At 42.0% G+C, this 25,035-nt stretch overlaps 1 protein-coding gene across 1 annotated transcript; it reads right to left on the bottom strand.

The window, feature by feature from the left end:
• Positions 1–3,616: 3,616 nt before the first annotated feature.
• Positions 3,617–14,438, bottom strand: LOC127162364 (uncharacterized). The gene is made up of 5 exons (XM_051105164.1): positions 14,327–14,438; positions 13,062–13,382; positions 4,040–4,360; positions 3,823–3,960; positions 3,617–3,717 (listed from the first exon to the last, which is right to left on the bottom strand). Exons 1-5 carry the CDS (start codon positions 14,436–14,438, stop codon positions 3,617–3,619), a joined length of 993 nt encoding a protein of 330 aa, XP_050961121.1.
• Positions 14,439–25,035: the final 10,597 nt, after the last annotated feature.

The following is a 25,035-nucleotide window of genomic DNA, read 5'->3' as shown; positions in this document are numbered from 1 at the left end:
TTAGAAATTATACTCATTGTGTGAACACTGAAAGCTCTTAAAATACCTGTTACCCTCCTGTACTAAACATGCACTTGTTTTACAGTTCAGCCTTTAGCATTCTACACACAGAAATGAACTTTAACATGTTAGTCAGTTTGCAACAAACTGTTATTTGTGCAAATAAATTATTCCTTGTAGCTCAGTTGTAGCTCACTTTGATCTTCTTTAAACAAGTTGTTTCATTAAATGAGACTGCTTGAAATCTTCTCAAAGACTTGTGCTCAAAATGTCCTGCTGCACGTTTTTGCTCATCTGACTGCAATTTACAGGGATTTGAGATTGGTCTGTAATTAACTAATTCTCCAGGATCAAGTTGTGGTTGTTTAATGAGAGGCTTTTGAGGACATATCCTATTGACAATAATAATATAATATTAATAATATTCAGAAGAGGATCTATGACTTCTGGAAGCACACTTTTGTAGTAGCTTAGATCGTACAGGGTCTAACATACATGTTGGTTTAGCTCAGTGGTGCCCTGAGCTTAACTTGGTCCTGGAGGGCCGGTGTCCTGCAGAGTTTAGCTCCAACCCCGATTAGACACATCTGAACCAGCTAATCAAGCTCTAATTAGGCACTAGAAACTTCCCGGCAAGTGTATAGAGGCTAGTTTGATCTAAACTCTTAAAATTTAGCTGCTCTGTTGATTTTCCGGGCTTCTCTCCTTAGGGGGTGAGTGTCTAAACTCTTAAAATTTAGCTGCTCTGTTGAATAAAAACCTAGGTTTTGTGTTTGTTTTCTTCTGAAAATGACAAAACGTGAGCAGATCCAGCAGTTTTTTCAAGATGAGGCCTTTCTATAGGTAGAAGTACTTTCCCTCCATGCAATACAAAATACCTCTAGATTTGTTTTCTTCCAGCTGTGCTCCATGAATTTGTAATTCATAATTATTGATTTGCCTATATTCATTTTGATTTAAGCTAAAACTGTCAGAATTGTATATAAACACTTTATTTTTGATCACTTTATTTGTTTACTCAGGCATGTTATACATCTACAGTGTGTATACAGTCATGGCCAAAAATATAGGCAATATATTTCATGACACTGTTCACACAGTCAAGGTATCCAGTGCCAGAAGCAGCAAAGCAACCCCAAAACATCTTTAAACCTCCACCATGTTTTTCTGTAAACAGTGCCATGATGTTCTTTATCAAAAAGCTCTACTTAATTGTCTCATCCATCCACAGTACATTCTACCAGAAGGATTGTGGTTTTGTCACAGGACTTTTGGCAAACTGCAGTCTTGCTTTTTTATGCCTTTGTGCCAGCAGTGGTCTCCTACCACAGCGTCCCTTTTCATTCAGATGGCGACAGATAGTGCAAGCTGACACTGTTGTACCCTATGTCTGCAGATCAGCTTGAATTTGTTTGGACATTAATTGGGGTTCTTTATCCACCATTCGAACAATCCTTCATTGTAATTTTTCATTAATTTTGCTCTTCCATCCATGTCCAGGGAGGTTCGCTACAGTGCCATGGGCTGTAAACCTCTTGATGATATTGCACACAATGGACACAGGAACATTAAAATGCCCTTATTATGCCTTTTCAAATATGATCTTTCATGCAGTGTGTCATGTAGCTGTATGTGAACATAAACTATCTGCAAAGTTGTGAAGCCGACAGTGCACGATAAATAAAGTTATTGTCTATCAAAAAAAAGAGTCGGCTCACATTTGCCTGAACGAGTCGTCGGGAATTCAAATCTTTTTCTGTTACGGCCACACGTCACGAAGTAACACATTTGCATATTGCACATGTCCGCCCACGTTCTACGTCGCAAACAACTTGCCCATATATTTCCATGTGGTTTATGTCACATGGAAATTTACATGTACATTATACAGAAGACGCTGTATCCTATGCTGTGAGTAAAATTGTTTTATATTCACTTCCAAAAGATGATGAATCTACAAAGATTGTATTTTCTAGCGATCATTCAAAATACCTAGTTGTGTATGTTATGTTGTGTAACAACTCTGCACATGTCATGCTAACTGGCTAAATCACGCTTCTGTAGTTCAGTTCAGCTGTGGACCCACTGTAGTCTGACAATTTGTGATTGATGCAGCTTGACTGTCTGTCTGTCTCATTAGTTGAAGTAATGATAAAGGATGGCACATGAAGCAGCTTTCACACCGAATGTGGAAAGCGCTGTGCTATGGAACCCATTCGTTTTAATTGCTTCTGCCGCGCGAGGACAGCTTGTTTCTGCCTCGACCAAAGCGCACGCGCAGCGGAGCGCACACGCCGGCTACAAAGTTCAAATGAGTTGTTCAAATGAACTTTTGCCACTGTGCTCTGAAGGGCTGCACTGAACCCAGCAGCCAGCGCAGCGCTTTCCGCGTTCAGTGCATTAATGCATTATACAATGTTGAAGTTTACAACATAGAGATGTGCCCGGTTCGCTTACATAAGCAAATTGCAAGCACTTTCCACGGCAGTCCGTGCTAACTTGTTGATCAGCCTCTTCAGCCGGTTCATCATCAGACTCTGGCTGGAATTGTTATGGTAAAATTGATGCCATCTTTTCTGTGTATTGACAAGTATCCAGGGCTGTCAGTCAGTTTTGGCAATGGGCGTTTCGTTCTCCGACACGCTGTACGCGGTAGACCAATCATAAAGGCCTGCGCCATCTGACCAATCACAGCAGTGAGGGCTCACGGAAAGGAGGGGTTTAGAGAGACTGATTCTTCGAACTGGTTCGCACGAGTCGTTTATGAATCATTTAGAAATGGGGTAAAATTAAATCTATTTTCTGAGAAAACTTAAGTGTTTTTTGACCTTGCATACACGTAAACCTGTTTTGGGAGTCTATTAAAACAATATTAGCAACCTTTAAAATGGCATAATAGGGGCACTTTAAGATATCTGGAGATGGGCTTGTAGTCTTGAGATTGTCCATGTTTTTCCAAATTTTTTTCTCTCAAATCCACAGACAACTCTTTACACTCCTTTCTTTTGTCCATGCTCAATGTGACACACAACACAAAAGTTATCAAAAAGTCAACTTTTCTCCATTTTAACAGGTTGCAAGTGTGATTACTATATTTCCCACGCCTGTTACTTCTCACAGGTGTGTCTAAATACAAATTACAGGAGCATCACATGCTTGAAAAGCAATTTCTTACAATTTTGACAAGGTGCCAATAATTTTGTCCAGTCCATTTTTGAGTTCTGTGGGAAATTTTATCAAGCTTGACTTTTCTTCTCTGTTTTTTGTGTTGTTGCAGTGATAAGCACGTGAATACCAAAACATTTGCAACTGGAACAATTTTCTGAGAGAAGTGTTGCATTTTCTGACAGAATTGCAAGGGTGCTGATATTTTTGGCCACAACTGTATCTTAACCATACATTTTCTATGACCATATTTATTTACTAAATAAAGACCTTGACATTTAAATAATCAAGTTGTTTGGCTCTGAAAATTGTAAATTATTATGTACAGTCCCCCTGCAGTACCTTCATGGCCCACTGAAGGCTTCGACCACAGGTTTAAAACTGGAAATGTTTTAATAATTACATTGACACAGTCCTCTTAAGGGTCATCCGTGTCCACATTAATATAGTCCTATTCAGAATCATTGTGATTCATGTTTTCACCATGTTCCACCTTTTCATAATCAGCCTCGTCATCATCTTCATTTTTGCTACTATGTGATGCAGTTTGACCTAGTGATATTCCATAGAGATAAAGGACAGTTAAAGGAAAATGTTACGATGTTAAGAATTTTATAATATATCTTCTGACTTCTTGTATGGAATATAAACCATTACCTTTTGTAAAAAAACACTTTGAATGAGTTTCCTTGTTCCTTTGCTTTTGTCTTCTCTTCAGCAGGAGGATGATTATGAGGACAGACAATAAGAGCAGCACAGCTGACACTGCAGCACCAATGACAGGACGCATGGAGGCTGAGAGAGACACATATGTTTGAGTTAAACTTTCATTACCAGCAGTCCAGCTTGTTTTTAGACTCTTATATATCAGTACCTGTGATAGTGATGAGCAGCAGTTCAGAGGCAGATGAACGGAAGGAGCGTGAGGAGACACTGACTTCATAAATACAACTGTAGTTTCCCTCATGTGAATAATCTGCCTCAGGAAAGGAGAAGGAGGCAGAGTGATTGACAGCTGACTCACTCCTGGTGATGTTTGACCCTCTGAGCAGGTGAAAATTGCCTCCAAAATACTGAGATTCAGTGGAACAGATGATAGTAAAACTGTGACCCCTGGTGATCACTGGCCCCTGAGGCCCCTCATCAAACCGTCCATCAGGAGCACTGTGGGAAATGTTGGGCTGCTGCAAGTTCACTAGAAAACAAGAAAAATACAGTTATATGGTTACAGAATCAAAACAGGAGCCTCAGGTATTAAATTCGAATAGCATTAAACAAATAAAGATGGCTTCAATAAACTGCATATTGTCTTCAACAAAATGTAAACAAAAACAGACATCAACAGGTGTCAATACAAAATGAATTCACTTTCATGCAACTACTGCATGTAATCTATGATTAGGCAATGAGACTAAACGGAACACACTCACCCACAGTAATAATAACAATGTTGCTCAAAGGTGACTTGATGTTGTTTTGGTAGGAGTAACAACAGCTGTAGTTGCACTGATATAAAACATCTACATTAACAAAGTTGAAAGTCATACTAGATACATGTTTCTGGGAGGATACAGATGAACCGTTTATGAAGAGCTGGAATTCAGCATTAGCATTGCATCTTGGTTTAGGTGTTGTGCATCTGAACTGGATATTTTCTCCACGAGAAACAACAGCATGGGTGGAGGTCAGGGAAAGCGTTGGCATCTGCAGTTCACCTGCAGAATAAAAATGTATTTGTTTAAAATTATATGTTAAGACATGTGATGAAAGCATAAAAATCAAAAAGCTTGTATTTTAATGTATTTCTATTGCACATTTCCTCCAAAATAACGTGTCAAGATGCTTAAGATTTGACTTACCTGAACAAACAACACCAGCATCTTCCCCATGATTACAGTTATGATTTCCTACTCCACTGTGTGAACATTGTGTGAGGCTTCCTTCACTTCCTGAGCATTCAACATTATCCAGCCAGATCGATCCACTGCCTTGACCAAAGACGGCTCTTTGAGGTGCACTAATGGCTGATCCACACTGTAACTGTTTGCACACCACAGCAGCATCATTCATGTCCCAGTTATCATCACACACGGTTCCCCACTGGCCATTATTACAGATCTCCACTCTTCCACAGCATGAATCAGAACCATTGACCAACCGTATGTCTGGTAGTTGGCCTTAAAAATTAAAGTACAACGTGATTAAAAATGTGTTATTTTTGGCATGCTGTAAGTATTTGTATAAGTTTGACATTGTTGGGAGAAGAGCACCAAACTATTATTTTCAGAAGTTTTCTTATAATTATTATTACTTAAAGCCAAACATAAAGGTTTATGTTTTCTTAATCACTGTAGTACTACTTTTTACTTTTTCTAAAAAAAAAAAAAAAAAAAAAAAAAAAAAGTCAGCCTGTTACTTACCAGTTACGTAAGTCAGAGCACTGGCTGTTGAAAAGAAAAACAGGAGCATTTAACATACTGTAATTGTATAATTAAATATGATTTACCAAATAAAAACCTTTGTAAAAATACAATTTCTTCCGAAAACCGCGTCCTATAATTTAATCAGTGGTGTATTAAACCATTCTCAAGTTAATGGCACTCAAGTAGTAGGTTTTTACATTTTCGACATTTAATTTTTTAGGGAAATGTTGTAATTTTGCAACATTAGGTCTGTTGTGTAGCAGAATTTCAGTGATCTTACTCACTGTCTGAACAAATGTAGAGAACATCTAAGGGTTTCATTTGCAGGGTGTATTGCTTCTATAGCCCCATGACAGCAGCCTACATATCTACGTAAACACTAATAATCACACAAGAACAATAATCAGACAAGTCATATTTTTAAGAAGAAACATTTATTATAAAAATATGTTCAGATTGTATTTACAAAACTTGAGGAACTAAATGAAAACACTTGTTTAGCTCTGTTTATAGTCATGTTCAATTATGATAGTCCTTTCATTTCTTGTCCCCCGAGAAGCAGAGGTGAACATTGCTGCAAAGCATGCTGGTGTAGTCTTTCCTGGCTGGTAGCATTGTGAAATGAAAGAAGAATAAAGAAAAAAACTCATTATTTTCCAATCTAAACAATCTCAGTGCAAATCAATCCCAATCATACCCACGAGTTTCAAAGAATTTACCCATTTCATAAATTTCACACAATACATTCTAGCTTACTGCTCTGTTCTTTTCATGCTAATAGTTCAATTACAGAATATTATCACCTCATGTAACAAACAGATATTTAAGCAAACAATCAGAGCCAGGAACAGTTGTATTTTATAACCGTGTATTTATAAATAAGATACAGATGGTTTCAAATATTGCTACACACATGCTTTAATATTATCAAGAAATAATTTATTCTAACTTGAAGTTATAATTTAATAATCAAATAAATAAAATAAAATCAAAATGTAACAAAGAAGACATTTAAATCTTGTGCATGACCAAAAAGAGTATGTTTCTATTCACATGGAGCAGATGATAAGCACACTTCATTCATTTAATGCTTGCACATAGGTGCATTACAACACCGACATAAGCTCAAAATCTACTAAGACCAAAGCATTCAACAGTACCTTAATATCTACATGGTCTAGACACACAGAAAGAAATATTTTAGGTAGTTTACTTACTTGAATGTTCATTAGTCCAGTAAAACAAGATAATGTGCAGGTTGTGTGAGTTCATGGCCAGGTAAACAGGCCTAATTAAAAAAAAAAAAAAGAAACATCCAATAGCATTGCAGGAACGAACAATAGGACTTATTATTTGTGTAAATGTGGTCTTAGAGAGAAAGAAAACGTGTGCAGGTTTATTTTAGTAGAGCTAAAACTAATGTTGTAATAACACTGCACAAAGTCTCTAGTAATATGCACATGGAACTTTTTATTTATTTATGCATGCAGGGCCTGTGGTTCTGTCATCAGCTGTAAGTCTGTTATAGTTCTTCCTACAAATGTATAGTTTGAAAACTCTGATGTCTAGATGAGCATGAGAATGTTTAAGCACTGAGCTTATGTGTTAACATAATGACTATATATCTGCATTTAAATGTGAGAAGTTTTAGAAATGTATCTCTGTTAGAGCTGTTTTAAATAATTTTAGTTTACTAAACAGCTAATTTTAATAAAGGAGCTAAAACTTATTTAGATCAACTTGTTGGTCAATGTCTTTTCAAAATCAGTCCAAATATACAGATGATTAACTCAAATGAATTCTGCATCAAAAGTGAATCTGTTTAACTGTGAGAGAGTTACTATAAACCATTTATATGTTCAGATATATAGTACTCGGAAATGGGGTTCAAGTTTAGCATTCAGTTTAAAATCGTGGTAAATTTGCGTTATTGATTCAGATAGTCAACGATTATCAAGTTCATTTCTGGTATTAGCAAACAGTTTCAGTTCAGTTTCAGAAAAAAAGCGTTAAAATCTCTCTGGAAATTTCAGAGTTGATGGCACAATGTTAAAAAGATGGCACAACCAACCAATGTACTCAGTTCATAATCTTTAACTGAACTGTTTTAAGTATTAAATATTACTGTGATATTAACATTGTGACATGCAGTATCATAATGATATTTTAATCTTTAATCTCTATCTGTTATAAAAAATAGAAAGAGCAAGAACTGAAAATTGAATTTACCCAATATCAAAGTGAGAAGAGAAGGTCTTGGCATTGTGATGCTTGTGTTGTTTCAAAATGTGCTTGAATGAAGAGGTTACTTCCTGATTGGTAAGAAGAGCTGATGATGCTTTGGTAAAAGCTAAAAATGTAAACTATGTGTATGTTAGGAACTGATCTGTGCATCAGTGTATTGTAAGACCGTGCCCCTAAACAAAACAACCCATAAATAGTCAGCTGAATACTTCTGCAATGTACATTTTTCTTTTTACTTTTAATACATTTACAAAGTTGTGACAATTCTTTTATTGCTTTGTCATTATGGTGTATGCAGTGTAAAAAAAAAAAAAAAAAAAAGTCATTTAAAGCTGTTTAATATTTAAGGCAGAAACATACCAAATATATATATGCACAATTCCGATGAATTCTGATCAAATAAACCATACTAAGGTTACAGTGTCAAGGACACACAATGTAAAATAATAATAATAATAATAATAATAAAACAAAGGAAATAAACTCACATTGCTCATGTATACGCACACACCATTCAAACATCAGGTAGGTTCAAAGCCTCAGTCTATTGTGCATCAGTGCAAGCATTTAGAAATCAGGACCCATTAGTACATGGCTGCAGTGATTGGCTAATTAGCAGAGCATATACAGATCAATGAGTAGCTAATTAAGGAAGAACCAGGACTAAACAAGTGAATTTTAAGCATATTAGAAGAGTAAACAAAATAATTATATACAATGACAAATACATTTGACTACAGTAACAAAAAAGAATGAATCTTTGATACAAATAGTTTTTGGGTTTACTCACTTTTAATCACAACAGCTTTCATAAATGTTATTCGATTTGTCTACCACACTTTTCTTTGTAATATTGAAACACGCCTCTTAAGGGTCATCTGTGTCCATGTTAATATAGTCCTGTTAAGACTGGTCAGAGTCCACATCAATATAGTCTGGCTCAGAATCATCATGGCCCATGTTCTCCTTCAGGGAACTCGAGCTGCATTAGAAACGCTTTGGGAACACCTCTGCATGACTGTGTCCTGAAGCATGTGTGAAATCAGTTCAATAGCATGGCGAGATGTCACGGGCGGGGTGACATTCAGACCAGGAAGCTTAAAAGCATATCCAAAACAAGCAGTGTTAGCTTCTGTGTCTTCAGCAAGCACTCTGTGTGTGTATCTTGAATGTTTAGCTCTGCTTCTGTTGGCATTTCTTCTCGAGGGAAGAATGTCTTTATGCAATATAGAATTGTGTTGCCTTGGCAATGCATGCATTATGGGTCTGCAAAATAATGCCAGGGGAAACTGTGAGCAGACGAGAGGTTCCTTTTCTCTCTTTCCTCTGATCTTGTGTAAACGTATTATTGCATTTGCAAGCTGTTATTCACAATTCTTTAAACTGCATATATAATTAAAATATTCAGCTTAACGTTCAGACTGTGTTTCACTTGTTTGGTTGTTTGGCAGCATTTAATTCTGAGGATTTTAATGATGAAATAGTCATCTGGCTTTGAGAAGGTTAGATGTCTATATTATTTAGCAGAGGGATTGGAGACAGGCCTCACCCTTTCGCCTCCCTCTTTCCTCTAAATACAGTCCTAAAATACAATCCTCTAAATTTCAAATTTCATTTATTGATAAATATATAGCCCCATGTGGCTATATTCAACATCACAGAATGACGGTTGCTTATGGAGTATCATCTGAGGGCTCAAAGGTCATCCACATATAAGAAAGGTGTCTTGCCTTGCCCTACACAGACTCACATTTCTCTGGATTCCCTGAATCTTTTCACAATATTATGTGTGGTAGTTGGTGAGAGACCTAAATTCTTTGCAATGGATTTTCTTCAAAGAAATGTGATTTTTGATTTGTTTGATACTTTTGTCATGAACTTTGATGAGACATGATCCAACTTTGCTTGCAAAGATTTTTATATCCAAACATGATATCCTCACCTATTTCCATCGCTTCTGCTTAATGTGAACTGTTTCAAAACAGTTTAATTGGGATATTCTGTAACCTTTTCACTTTTTTGGACTGTGTTACAGCCATGAAAATCAAAATTTGGTTATATTTATAAAATAAAAATTGGCCACTGAGAACATTGGAATGTTTTCTTTGTACTTTAGTCAGCTAAATAAAGGTTAACTTTATTTCTTTATAGGAATAAACGGCTAACTTATTCTTGATTTGGTGTCATTTCATTAAACGTGAAGCTTACTAATAGTGGGTTCTTTCTTTCGGCCTTGCACCAAATGTGTGGATGCTGCTCTAGCTCCTCTGCGACTCCAAGGCTTCCGCATACTCACCATATGGATGGTTGGTTGATACTAGCTCAATGAGAGCAGATGGCGGTTCGGCGTCGAGATGTCGTCCTTGCCCAAATGAAAGAGCAGGGGTTAAGGCTGAACGGCAAGAAAAGTGTGCTTTCTCCAGTGCAGAGAACCACTTATCTGGGTGTGGTGTGGGATTCTACAACGATGCAGGCATGTTCATCTCCTGTTTGTATTGATGCGATTTGCACAGCTGTAAGGAAAGTGAAAGAAGGCCAGTTACAGTGGGTACGGAAAGTATTCAGACCCCCTTAAATTTTTCACTCTTTGTTATATTGCAGCCATTTGCTAAAATCATTTAAGTTCATTTTTTTTCCTCATTAATGTACACACAGCACCCCATATTGACAGAAAAACACAGAATTGTTGACATTTTTGCAGATTTATTAAAAAAGAAAAACTGAAATATCACATGGTCCTAAGTAGTCAGACCCTTTGCTGTGACACTCATATATTTCACTCAGGTGCTGTCCATTTCTTCTGATCATCCTTGAGATGGTTCTACACCTTCATTCACACAGAGTCCAGCTGTGTTTGATTATACTGATTGGACTTGATTAGGAAAGCCACACACCTGTCTATATAAGACCTTACAGCTCACAGGGCATGTCAGAGCAAATGAGAATCATGAGGTCAAAGGAACTGCCTGAAGAGCTCAGAGACAGAACTGTGGCAAGGCACAGATCTGGCCAAGGTTACAAAACAATTTCTGCTGCACTTAAGGTTCCTAAGAGCACAGTGGCCTCCATAATCCTTAAATGGAAGACGTTTGGGACAACCAGAACCCTTCCTAGAGCTGGCCGTCCGGCCAAACTGAGCTATCCGTGGAGAAGAGCCTTGGTGAGAGAGGTAAAGAAGAACCCAAAGATCACTGTGGCTGAGCTCCAGAGATGCAGTCGGGAGATCGGAGAAAGTTGTAGAAAGTCAACCATCACTGCAGCCCTCCACCAGTCGGGGCTTTATGGCAGAGTAGCCCGACGGAAGCCTCTCCTCAGTGCAAGACACAGGAAAGCCCGCATGGAGTTTGCTAAAAAACACCTGAAGGACTCCAAGATGGTGAGAAATAAGATTCTCTGGTCTGATGAGACCAAGATAGAACTTTTTGGCCTTAATTCTAAGCGGTATGTGTGGAGAAAACCAGGCACTGCTCATCACCTGTCCAATACAGTCCCAACAGTGAAGCATGGTGGTGGCAGCATCATGCTGTGGGGGTGTTTTTCAGCTACAGGGACAGGACTACTGGTTGCAATCGAGGGAAAGATGAATGCGGCCAAGTACAGGGATATCCTGGCCGAAAACCTTCTCCAGAGTGCTCAGGACCTCAGACTGGGCCGAAGGTTTACCTTCCAACAAGACAATGACCCTAAGCACACAGCTAAAATAACGAAGGAGTGGCTTCACAACAACTCCGTGACTGTTCTTGAATGGCCCAGCCAGAGCCCTGACTTAAACGGAACTGAGCATCTCTGGAGAGACCTAAAAATGGCTGTCCACCAATGTTTACCATCCAACCTGACAGAACTGGAGAGGATCTGCAAGGAGGAATGGCAGAGGATCCCCAAATCCAAGTGTAAAAAACTTGTTGCATCTTTTCCAAAAAGACTCATGGCTGTATTAGATCAAAAGGGTGCTTCTACTAAATACTAAGCAAAGGGTCTGACTACTTAGGACCATGTGATATTTCAGTTTTTCTTTTTTAATAAATCTGCAAAAATGTCAACAATTCTGTGTTTTTCTGTCAATATGGGGTGCTGTGTGTACATTTGAGGAAAAAAAATGAACTTAATGATTTTAGCAAATGGCTGCAATATAACAAAGAGTGAAACATTTAAGGGGGTCTGAATACTTTCCGTACCCACTGTAGTCACTCACTGTCAAACTGTTTCTGAGACGGTTAGGTCTAATGGCAGCTGCGTCCAACATGATACCTTTATGTACCTGCCGTACATAAGATCTTTAGAGTGGTAGCTCAGGAACAAGGAATTTTCTCAGAGGGTGAACCCACTTCACGTGATCAAGGTCACGCTGCAATGTTTAAGTACCTTAGACATGTGGGGAAAGCCTTGGTTCCTGTCATAATGCCCAGTGTTGGGGACTCTTTGTCGGTGCGTAATGCTAATGACGGATACCTCCCTCACGGGCAGGGGAGCGGTGGCCACTCTCCCCAGGGTCTGTGGGAATGCTACAATCTCACGTGGCACATTAACTGCCTGGTGATTCTCAGACTGCACACCATGGTACAGACACCCAGTCAACTGCCCAATTGGTACAGTTCTGGAGTTTCTTCAGGAGCGTTCTCTGCAGAGTTATCTCCCTCCACTCCCTCCAAGTTATATGTGGCAGTGATGGCTGCTTAGCATGTTTTCTTTGTGGTGCTTTGAGACCAGGATGGTGTCCTTTTCACTTACATCTAGATTTAGGTACCCATCCAGACTCACAGATGCTTCTGTCTGAGCTGTGCTCACCATGATTTCACACTAGACAGGCATTTGTCAGCATGGAGACGTGGGCATTGTACAGATACACATTAAAGCTTCCTGGTCTCTACATTACCCCGCCCATGACGTCTCGCCATTCGATTGGACTGATTTCACACATGCTTCAGGACACGGTGATGCAGAAGCGTTCCCAAAGCATTTCTGACATAGCATCTTAAACATCATCTGACTTATTTTATAGAAAATAAATGTTTACCTTTCGAAAAAGAGCATTTTGAATGAGTTTCCTTACTCCTTTGCTTTTGTCCTCTATTCAGCAGCAAGACGACTATGAGGACAGACAATAAGAGCAGCACAGCTGACACTGCAGCACCAATAACAGGACGCAGGGAGGCTGAGAGATACACATGATTGAGTTAAACTTTCATTACCAGCAGTCCAGCTTGTTTTTAGACTCTTACACATCAATACCTGTAATAGTGATGAGCAGTAGTTCAGAGGCAGATGAACGGATGGAGCATGAGGAGACACTGACTTCATAAACACAACTGTAGTTTCCCTCATGTGAATAATCTGCCTCAGGAAAGGAGAAGGAGGCAGAGTGACTGACAGCTGACTCACTCTTAGTGATGTTTGATCCTCTTAACAGGTGAAAAGAGCCTCTAAAATACTGAGATTCAGTGGAACAGGTGATTGTAAAACTGTGGCCTCTGGTGATCACTGGCCCCTGAGACCCCTCGACAAACTGTTCAATAGGAGCACTGTGAGAAATGCTGGGCTGCTGCAAGTTCACTACAAAACAAGAAGAAAACATTAAATGGTTACAGAGGCCATTTCTCATTATGTGTTCTTATGCGATCTTGTGTCCTTGTGTTCTAGCTCTAGGTCATGATTAACTGTTGAAATTCAATTCCAAAACTTGAGAATGCAAGTACAGAGGACACATGAAAGTGTCCAAATGTGTTCTTGAAATTGAACCATTAGAAGCAGAGAAGACTCTGCGGGTGGATGGCGTATGGAAGCATGTAAGCTTTAAACTTCTGATTCTCGTGTAAGAGATTACCACTGCAAGCTTGCAGATAAGTAATGGCTCAAGAAAGTAATCATTTGTTTTGCATAATTTTAATGAAGTGAGAAAGCCTGTCACACTTTTTATTTGCATGTTAAAAAGAATTTTAACATTGGCAAAGAATATGTAACATACATACATACCCCAGTCATTTTCACAAATACAAGTGGTAAAAATCTGTAATGTAATATGTAAATGTTGTCTATAATAAATAAAATATAAAATAAATGTTTTAAAACCATGTTATTAATTGTGCATTGCGTGCTGTTGTCTCTCTCTTAATAACCTGCTGAGACTGTCAGTTGAGTAGTAAGATCACAACGCATCTTAGTTTTAACAAGGATGTGTTCTGCGTTCTCACTTCCTTCCGAGTTCATTCTTTCAAGGTAGCCAGGCAAGAGTGGTCTTCACGAGAACACAAGTCTGTTCTTTGTGCTCTTGGAATTGAGAAACAGCCAGAGACTCAAATAATAAAGCTAGCTTCTAAACTAAAATGACTTCAAGAACTGCATCTTGTTGGGATCAATATTTAATCCACAGCTATTTTACAAATGAGCTCAAAAAAAAAAAAAAAAAAAAAGGCATTATTACAGAACAAGTTCACTTATACGTTACTAATGCACACAGTCTGTAATTGTAGGCAAAGAGACAAGACAAACGCACTCACCCACAGTGATGATAACAGTGTTACTCAAAGGTGACATGTTGTTTTGGTAGGAGTATTGACAGCTGTAGCTGCCCTGATGTGAAACGTTTACATTGAAAAGGTTGAAAGTCATACTAGATACATGTTTCTGGGAGGATATGGATTTTCCATTTATGAAAAGCTGGAAATCAGTATAAACATTACATCTTCTTTTAGGTGCTGTGCATCTGAACTGGATATTTTCTCCACGAGAAACAACTACACATGTGGAGGTCAGGGATAGTGTCGGCATCTGCAGCTCACCTGCAAAATAAATATGTATTTATTTAGAATAATTTATTGAGAGACAATATGTAAAAGCATGAAATTTATGAACCTTAATCTTATTTCTGTTGCTCATTTTCCCCAAATAATGTATCAAGATACTTAATATTTGACTTACCTAAACAAACAACACCAGCATCTTGACTGTGACTACAGGTATGATTTCCTAATCCACTGTGTTTACACTGTGTGAGGGTTCCTTCACTTCCTGAGCATTTAACATCATCCAGCCAGATCGATCCACTGCCTTGACCAAAGGTGGCATTATGAGTTACATTGAAGGCTGATCCACACTGTAACTGTCTGCACACCACAGCAGCATCATTCATGTCCCAGTTATCATCACACACGGTTCCCCACTGGCCATTATAACGGATCTCCACTCTTCCACAGCATGAATCAGAACCATTGACCAACCGTATGTCTGACAGATGGCATTAAAAATGAAAGTGTAATGTGATTAAAATGGAGGGGGTATTTTGAATGTGTTTGACATTGTTGGGAGCCAGTTACCAAACATGCATAGCCCCTATTATTTAGTTTTCTTCTCATAGTTATTATATTTTTTTAAAACACTTAATGCAAATTTCTCAGACAACTAAATGAGCAATAAAGAATGTAACTTAACTTCATAAAATATGAAGGTGAAAAAAGCTAAAGCATAATACCATTTTTGATCTGAGGAAGACATATGTACTTTTACCTAAGCAGATGACACCTGCATCTTCATGATGACCACAGTTATGTGTTCCAAATGAAGAATGTGAGCACTGTGTGAGCGATGATTCACTTCCTGAACATCTCACATCATCCAACCAGATTGGACCACTTCCCTGGCCAAAATAAGCATTGGTTTGTGCACCACCAGCTTTTCCACATCCCAACTTTCTGCATACCACATCAGCATCATTCACGTCCCAGCTGTCACCACACACTGTGCCCCATTGGCCATTATAAAGGATCTCCACTCTTCCAGAGCATGAGTCAGAACCATTGACCAACCTTATGTCTGGTAGTTGGCCTTAAAAATGAAAGCACAATGTGATTAAAAAATGTGTTACTTTTGACATGGTGTAAATATTTTGTATGTGTTTGACATTGTTGGAAGCCAAGCAAAGATCATTCATAGCCTGTATTATACTAATTGCTTTAGTACTATTTTTATTACAAGCAGCAAAAACATTTTCATACACTTAGCACTCATTTCTTAGAAAACCAAATAAATAAGGTACAAGGTACAAACTTTTAGTGCCTTTTATTTAAAAAGATACCTAAGTAAATACTACATAAAGTAGCAAGATGAAAACAACAAAAGCATAAAGACATTTTTGATCTGAGGAAAACATATGTTCTTTTACCTAAGCAGATGACACCTGCATCTGAATGATGATCAATAAGACGATGTGAGCACTGTGTGAGTGATGATTCACTTCCTGAACAAAATTGCTTTGATATATTGACATATAAGAGGTCATTGTACAATAATAAAGAAAAAAAAATCCTGTAAGATTCAGTACTCAAACCTTACTCTAAAAAAGCTTATATTAAAGGTAGTCTGCCAAAATGACAGCCTTTGGAATGTTCCACCGTATGATGTAATAGTGTGGATAAGCACCGCCTCCGCAGAAGATCATCAACTCCTGCTTTGTCATCACTGCCTCTTTAGACCCCCACCACCCACCGATTCTACATTACAAACTACGAAGTTACATCGAAACTACCGTTTGACAAAAACGGCTCAAATTTTAAAAAGGAAGTTAAAATAGCACAGCTGCATCAACAAATGCATTTATATATCACTTTTGCATTTGTTAACACTATCAGTTAGGTTTAGGGGGTGGGTTTGGTGTAGGGGTGTAACGCCACGCCAGCAGAGGGAGCCCTCACCCATGGACTGACTGTTACCGCTCCCTCTGCTTCTTCTATGGTTACTTCCTTCGCAGCCATATAAGGAGGGCCATGCCAAACAGGAGGTTGCGAAGTATTGTTTTGCCTGTGCGGACTCTACCAAGTGTTTTCATTGTTTTCATTGCCTTGTTTCATAGTCATAGTTTTGTCTTGTTTCATTGCCTTGTTTTATTTGCTTTTTGGACTGCTCTCTGGTATTTTGACCTTCTGACTGTTTTTTGGATTATGCTCTTGTCTCGCCTTGGAAATTACTGTTTGCTGGCGTCTGACCCTGTCTGTCTTGACTACAATCTGTACAATAAAGCTTGCACTTGGATCTATTCACGCTTCTGACGAGTCCCGTTATAAAATACTTCGCCTCCCACAGATCCAGCAGCTTTTGGGACACAGATCACCATGGATCCAGCATCACACCTCTTCTGCCTCCGCCAAGGTAACTGGCCTGCTGAGGATTATGTCATTGATTGTTGTGAGCTGTACCATTCGGTGGGATTTAATGACATCGCCCTAAAAGATATCTTCCGACATGGACTCATAGCTGATGAGGAACCCTGCTATCCTCCATTATCTGCCAAACCTTTTTTTGTCATGTCTGGAACTTTTGTCACGCCACAGCCTGCTCACACCATGCCTACCGCTCCAGGGCCTGCTCACGCCATGCCTGCCACTCTTCCAGAGCCTGCACCTGTCATGGCCGCCCTCCCACAGCCAGCTCACAAGATGGCCGCCATCCCCAAGCCTGTTCACAAGATGGCCGCCATCCCCAAGCCTGTTCTCAAGATGGCCGCCATCCCCAAAACAGTTCACAAGATGGCTGCCCCCATCTGAGTCCCCGGCCAAGATGGCTGCCACGCCTGAACCTCATCATTCCAAAATCATCTCATCCGAATCTCCTCCCATCATGTCTGCCATATCCAAAGCAAGTCAAATGATGGCTGATCCTCTGGTGTCAAGTCAGAGCTGCACTTTCAGTGTTACACTGTGTTTCTGTGCCAAGTCAAGTTACAGCTGTTGTTCCTGAATCAAGTCAAGTTACAGCTGTTGTTTCTGAATCAAGTCAAGTTACAGCTGTTGTTCCTGAGTCAAGCCAAGTTACAGCTGTTGTTCCTGAGTCAAGCCAAGTTACAGTTGTTGTTCCTGAGTCAAGCCAAATTACAGCTGTTGTTCCTGAGTCAAGTCAAGTTACAGCTGGGTTGTTTATGTTAAGCCAAGCCACAGTTGAACTTCATGAGCCAAGCCAGGTTACAGCAGATCTTCATGAGCCAAGTCAAGTTACTGCTGTTGTTCCTGAGTCAAGTCAAGCCACAGCTGATCTTCCTGAGCCAAGTCAAGCCACAGCTGATCTTCATGAGCCAAGCCAATTTGCAGCAGATCTTCATGAGCCAAGTCAAGTTACTGCTGTTGTTCCCAAGTCAAGTCAAGCTACAGCTGATCTTCCTAGCCAAGTCAAGTCACAGCTGACCTTCATGAGCTAAGTCAAGTCACAGCTGGTCTTCACGAGTCGATTCAAGTCACTGCTGATTTTTCTGAGTCAAGCCAAGTCACAGCAGACCTCCCTGAGTCAAGTCAAGTCACGGCAGACCTCCTTGAGTCAAGTCAAGTCACGGCAGAACTCCCTGAGTCAAGTCAAGACACAGCTGTGCTCCTAACAAAGCCTCTTCACGACATGGCTGCTAGTATAGAGCCACGCCAAGCCAAGGCCGTCATGCCAGAACCTCACCAGGTCTCATCTCATCTCCCAAGCCACGCAGAGCCCACATTCTCTAACATCACAGCCTCCACACCCTCAAGCCCGGCAAGCATCCCACTATCTACTGTACTGCCTGTAATGGCGGTCGTCATCTTGAGCGTGTGGGCTACACACTGCACTCCTGAGTCCTCGTCTGTCCATAAGTTTGCTCCAGAAGCCTCGTCTGACCACGAGTCTGCCTCTGAGGCCTTGTCTGTCCACGAGTCTGTGCCAGAGGCCTCTCCTGTCCATGAATTTGCACCAATGCCTCCAGAGGTGTCAGCTAATGCTGTAGAACCTCCCAAGGAGGTGACGTCCATCCATAAACTCACTGCCACGTCGGTCCACAAGTCTGCTCCAGAGGCCTCGTCTGACCATGAGTCTGCGCCAATGCCCTCGGAGGTGGTAGCTCCGGCTGCAGAACCTCCTAAGGGGGCTGCGTCCACCTACAAACTCTCTGTCCGTCCTGTCACAGTCATGGAGGCCACCTCTGAACTGTCTCCCTACCATGTGTCACGGGAAGGAGCAAAGCGACAGACACAGTGGGCGTGACGTCAGGCCTCGGAGAGGCTTTTATTAAACAATATCAACAAAAAGTGTCCAAAAGGGGGAAATAAAAGTGTCCTAAATAAACAGGGGGGTCTGGTGTCCTCGGCGTGAAGGGGTTCCGTGAAGGAGAGGCAGTGTTCAGAAGGGAAGGGTCCAGGTAAGGGGCGGAGTCCGGCGGCCGCACACGCTGAAGTCTGTGATGCACGGGGGGCCGGGGGGCGGTGGCGGCTTCTTCTGAGCGGCATCATCCACCTTCCACGGACTTTCCACTACGGCACTTCTGGAACGGCCTGGCATCCTGGCCTGCAGCCGTCTCACGTCCATTCGGCGACATCCGTTCTCTCGACACACCCTTCCTGGACCCACGAGGACACCAGCATGCATGCACGGGGAAGAGACTGGTCTCCCTGAGGAGAGGCGCGCTCGGCATTTTAATAGTGGCGGTGATAAGGCTTCATTCACATCAGGTGTGCCTCATCACACGCCGCCAGACCTGGATGTTTCCGCGCCCCTCCTCCTCCCCACGTTTTGCCTCCCGTCGGGAGCCTGGTGAAATAAATAAACAAAACCGACGGGGTGAAGCTGATAATTAGGGGGGAGGCAGCCGACTTGTCACACATGTCACGGCCCAGGAGGCAAATCATGAACTCTCTGCCCGTCATGTCACGGCCAAGGAGGCCAATCATGAACTCTCTGCTCTGCTATGGATGTCATTTGTTCCACTGTGGGTATCTCTGCTCCTGTCTGCTCTGCCTGCCCCACCATGGCTCCCTGCTCTGCCTGCTCTGCCTGCCCCGCCATGGTTCTCTGCTCTGCCTGCCCCGCCATGGCTCCCTGCTCCACCTGCTCCGCCATGGCTCCAGTTCCACGGCCCAGGTACTCTAGTGTTCCACTGTCTGCCACAGCTCCACGGCCCAGGTCCTCCAAGGTTCCACTGTTTGCCACTGCTCCACGGCCCAGGTCCCCCAGTGCTTCACTGTCTATCACTGCTCCACAATCCAGGCCCACCTCCTCTGCACGGACCTGGCCCTCCATCCCACCCCCTGTTTTGCCTCTGTTCCCCCACCCTCCTGGATTGTTGTTGTTTTGAGCACCAGGAGTCGCTCCTAGAGTGGGGGATTCTGTAACGCCACGCCAGCAGAGAGAGCCCTTACCCATGGACTGACTGTTACCGCTCCCTCTGCTTCTTCTATGGTTACTTCCTGTTTGGCAGCAATATAAGGAGGGCCATGCCAAACAGGAGGTTGCGAAGTATTGTTTTGCCTATGTGGACTCTACCAAGCGTTTTCCCTGTTTTCATTGCCTTGTTTCATGGTCATTGTTTTTGTTTCATAGTCATAGTTTCATTGCCATAGTTTTGTCTTGTTTCATTGCCTTGTTTTATTTGCTACTTTGGACTGCTCTCTGGTATTTTGACCTTCTGCCTGTTTTTTGGATTATGCTCTTGTCTCGCCTTGGATATTACTGTTTGCTGGCGTCTGACCCTGCCTGTCTTGACTATGATCTGTACAATAAAGCTTGCACTTGGATCTATTCACACTTCTGACGAGTCCCGTTACAAGGGAATATCTCCAACACGATAGAGCATTAACCTTTAGTCACACTCTCCCTGGATATATGAATTATGAAAAAGCCGCAATACGTACCTTAAGCAGCATTATAAAAAAGCAGCAATACATGCTTGTACTAACGTAATAAAAAAACATGCCTTGGTTACATATTGAACGTGTGTTTTAGCGCCACTCTCTGGACATGTAACGCCACGCCAGCAGAGGGAGCCCTCACCCACTGACTGACTGTTACCGCTCCCTCTGCTGCTTCTATGGTTACTTCCTGTTTGGCAGCCATATAAGCAGGACTCTGCAAAATATTGTTTTGCCTGTGCAGACTCTACCAAGCATTTTTTCCTATTTCATTGCCTTGTTTTGTTATTTCCACGGTTTTGTTTCATTGTCATAGTTTTGCCTTGTTTCTTTGCCATAGTTTTGTCTAATTTCATTGCCATAGTTTTTGCCTTGTTTCATTGCCCTGTTTATTTTGCTACTTTGGACTGCTCACTTGGATTTTGACCTTCTGCCTGTTCATTTGGATTTTGCTTTTGTCTTGCCCAACATATTACTGTTTGCTTGGAGATCGACCCTGCCTGTCTTGACTACATTGTGTTCAATAAAGCTCGCATCTGGATCTATCACGCTTCTCACGAGTCCCCGTTACAGAATACTTTGCCTCCCAAAGATCCAGCGGCTTTTGAAATTCAGATCACCATGGATCCAGCATCACGCCTCTTCCATCTTAGCCAAGGTAATCGGCCCATTGAGGAATATGTCACAGACTTTTGTGAACTTATTCACTTGGTGGACAGTTATTTGGTCTGAAACAAGAAATTGCACATTTTTTGCCGCGTCAGACCCCTCGCTGGACGTAGAACAATATATTGACTTTGCTCTGCGGATGAGTGGCTCAGCATTTACTGTGGGGATCGCTAATGACAAACCCTGCCATCCTCCAGTATCTGCCACATCTAAATGCTTACACGTCATATCCGGTATCATGCCAGAGCCCTCTCATGCCAAGCCAAAGCCTGCTCACGTCACGTCTGCCAAGTCACAGCCTGCTCACGCCATGCCTGCCTCTCCAGGGCCTGCTCACGCCATGCCTGCCCGTCCAGAGTCTGCACCTGTCATGGCCGCCCTCCCACAGCCAGCTCACAAGATGGCTACCATCTCCGAGCCAGTCCACAAGATGGCCGCCATCCCAGAGTCAGTCCACAAGATGGCCGCCATCCCAGAGTCAGTCCACAAGATGGCCGCCATCCCCAAGCCTGTTCACAAGATGGCCGCCTCATCCCCGGCCAAGAAGGCTGCTACGCCTGAGCCTCATCATGCCAAAATCATCTCAACCGAATCTCATCCCATCATGTCTACCATACCCAAGGCAAATCAAGTGATGCCTGATCCTCCGGTATCAAGTCAAGTCAGGGCTGCACTTTCAGTGCCAAATCAAGTGACAGCTGTGTTTCCTGAGCCACGTGAAGTTACAGCTGTTACTTCTGAATCAAGTCAAGTTAGAGCTGTAGTTCTTGAATCAAGTCAAGTCACAGCTGTCCTCCATGAGTCAAGCCAAGTCACAGCTGTCCTCCATGAGTCAAGCCAAGTCACAGCTGTTCCCCACAAGTCAAGCCAAGACACAGCTGTTCTCCACGAGTCAAGCCAAGTCACAGCTGTTCTCCACGAGTCAAGCTAAGTCACAGCTGTTCTCCATGAGTCAAGCCAAGTCACAACTGTTCTCCACGAGTCAAGCTAAGTCACAGCTGTTCTCCATGAGTCAAGCCAAGTCACAACTGTAGTTCCTGAGTCAAGCCATGTTACAGTTGTTGTTCCTGAATCAAGTTACGTTACAGCTGGGTTGTCTATGTTAAGCCAAATCACAGCTGATCTCCATGAGCCAAGCCAAGTTACAGCAGATCTTCATGAGCCAAGTCAAGTTGCTGCTGTTGTCCCTGAGCCAAGCCACAGTTGATCTTCATGAGCCAAGTCAAGTTGCTGCTGTTGTCCCTGAGCCAAGCCACAGTTGATCTTCATGAGTCAAGCCAAGTTACAGCAGATCTTCATGAGCCAATTCAAGTTACTGCTGTTGTTCCTGAGTCAAGTCAAGCCACAGCTGATCTTCACTAGCCAAGTCAAGTCACAGCTGACCTTCACGAGCCAAGTCAAGTCACAGCTGATCTTCCTGAGCCAAGTCAAGTCACAGCTGACCTTCATGAGCCAAGTCAAGTCACAGCTGGTCTTCACGAGCAAGGTCAAGACACAGCTGTTCTTCATGAGTCAAGTCAATTCACGGCAGACCTCCTTGAGTCAAGTCAAGTCATGACAGACATTCCTGAATTAAGTCAAGAAACAGCTGCACTCCTAACAGAGCCTCTTCACGACATGGCTGCTAGTACAGGGCCTCACCAAGCCACGGCCGTCCTGCCAGAACCTCACCAGAAATGTATGTAGAGGCACGTACTTCCAATGAGCCTCGGTTGGGAAAAACAGTGTTTGCATTGCCTTCCTTTATTCTCAACGTTAGGAAAGAGTGGATGAACTTTATTTTTAATGAAGATCCAGAATGCGTCAGTAAGAACTCACTTAATTTTACTGCTGATTTATTTACAAAAAAGGCACAATTCAATGTAGGATTTTTTTAAAAAGAATGAAACTAAAACGATGCTGTGCATATATTGGATCCAACAGTAATGTCGCAACAGAAGTGAGTAATTGTTTTTCATTATGTGATCACTATTGCTTTATCTCTTCTTACAGATCATTTGATATGTATACTGAGTATTTATGTGTTTTTGACCTAAATCACATCTATGAGGTCAGTATGCTGTTACTTGTTACTTGTATGTTTTTGGATGTAAAAATGTTGATGATGTTGGGGAAAATTCATTTAGGATTTTTGCATGCTTGTGTGACAAACTTGTGTGTAAAGCATGGGAAAACAGTGGGTGGTAAAGTGCTGATCAGACTCCTCCGAAAGGGGCCTCTGAGCTGTAGAACAACTGTGACTGGGGACCCCATGGCGCCATAGGGTGACCTGGGGGTCAGAGAAAGCATAAATATATGTATAGGGAATGCTGAGAAGGGAGGATCTATAGAAATGTTTTACTGTCTTTCCTTTGTTGTATGACATCACCGGCTGTTTTTAGTTTGTAACCTTGGGTGTGCAAAGAGATATAAAGCGGGAGGCGATAACTCCCTCCTTTGTCACACTCAGCAGGGCGCTGTGTCTGTTTGACTGTGAACATTTCTTGCAAGAAAAAAACCTTAAAACGCAGCTGCGCAATTTGTCTTTATTGATCGAGAGCCTCAAGCAAAGATTTTTGCCACAACAATTTGGTGTCAGAAGTGGGATTCCTTGGCTGTGTCTTCTGACCTGACAGCGGACCGGTGACCGCAATCCTGAACAATAGACGTTCAGCCCTAACCCCAACTAGGATTCAGGGAGAGAGGGGCCGCTCCGCCGAGGGCCAGGAGAGGCACCACTGGAATCAACAAACGAACAAGGCCTCCACTGAGACTCTCGGTAAGAGACAAATTGATTTTTTTTTTTTTGGGGAAAAGTGTCAATAGATAAATTTAGGGAAGGGGGGAACGAACCATACTGACAGCTGGCAAGAGGTTACACTGACGGCAACCGCGGGAGGTTGTAGCAGTAGGTGTAACAGGTCTGTGCGAGACGAGATACACTGACGGCAACCGTGGGTTTCTAAAGGTGCACGAGGGTTAGAGTCCCGCACCCGAGAGAAAACGAGGTTGTAGCAGTAGGTGTATTGATCGCGACCCTGCAGCAAGAGGCTTTGAGGGTAGACCAGAAGCGCAGGAGCTTCAACCCAGCCAGTCTTGGGTGAAAGATTGGGCCTGTCGGAGACGTCTGACAGGATTTGTAGGCGCCGAAAAGCGGTCAGAGTCAGTATGGGGAAGTCCCAAAGTAAATTCGGGAAATATGACACACCGACGTTTGCTCAGATGAGAAAGTCGGCGGGTGAAAAGTGTATGCTTGACATAGAGAAGTTGATTAAGTATCATGAGTTTCCGAGGGAGGGAACCTTGAGTGTAGCGAAGCTGAGAGCGGTGAAAGAGTCAGTAAAAGAAGGCAGCGAGGTGCCGAAAAGGTGTTGTGCGAGGCATGTGTGTAAGGAATGTGAGGCGACGGTGAACTGTTGGCTCAGGGAGGCAGAGAGGAGAGAGAGAAAGGCTTTGCAGAAAGCTATGGCAGGCAGTAAAATAAAGCCTGAGGGAAAACAAACCGAAATAGAGAAAAACGGAGAAAAGATTAAGGAAATGCTAAAAGAAATGAGTGTGAGTGAAGAGAAAATCAGAGAAATAAAAGAAGGAAAAGCACTTGCACTGATTACATGTACTAATCTGTCTGATGTCTCTGTTTCTGAACATGTACCACCGCCATACCATCACTATCCCATGGCCGAGTTACAAGCCCTGAGAGTTGATCCCGACCTCGACTGCTCCTCAGTCACTGATACTGCAGAAAAAGAGAGCCAGAGAAGATCGGCTGAAGGGAGAAGAAGACTACGCGGATGTGCCCGAAACTCCTCTGTTCGACAACAAAGATGAGGAAGAAGAGCTGATGATGCGCAGAACCCCACAAATGAAGAGGAAAAGACTGATGACCGCAGAACCCCACGGTCCAAATCAGAAGAGGAAAATGGCCCACC

Source organism: Labeo rohita, unplaced genomic scaffold (assembly GCF_022985175.1).
Source record: "Labeo rohita strain BAU-BD-2019 unplaced genomic scaffold, IGBB_LRoh.1.0 scaffold_91, whole genome shotgun sequence".
Lineage (NCBI taxonomy): Eukaryota > Metazoa > Chordata > Actinopteri > Cypriniformes > Cyprinidae > Labeo > Labeo rohita.
Note: the sequence above shows the minus strand (reverse complement) of the source record. Positions and strands in the feature narration are given on the sequence as shown.

Excerpts from the sequence above, each read along its gene's own strand:
- LOC127162364 (XM_051105164.1), bottom strand. The coding sequence starts at position 14,438 with ATGACTTTCAACCTTTTCAATGTAAACGTTTCACATCAGGGCAGCTAC. Across the intron at positions 4,361-13,061 it reads ACTGCTCATCACTATTACAG|TGAACTTGCAGCAGCCCAAC; the intron begins GTATTGATGTGT and ends CTTGTTTTCTAG. Across the intron at positions 3,961-4,039 it reads GCTGCTCATCACTATCACAG|CCTCCATGCGTCCTGTCATT; the intron begins GTACTGATATAT and ends TGTCTCTCTCAG.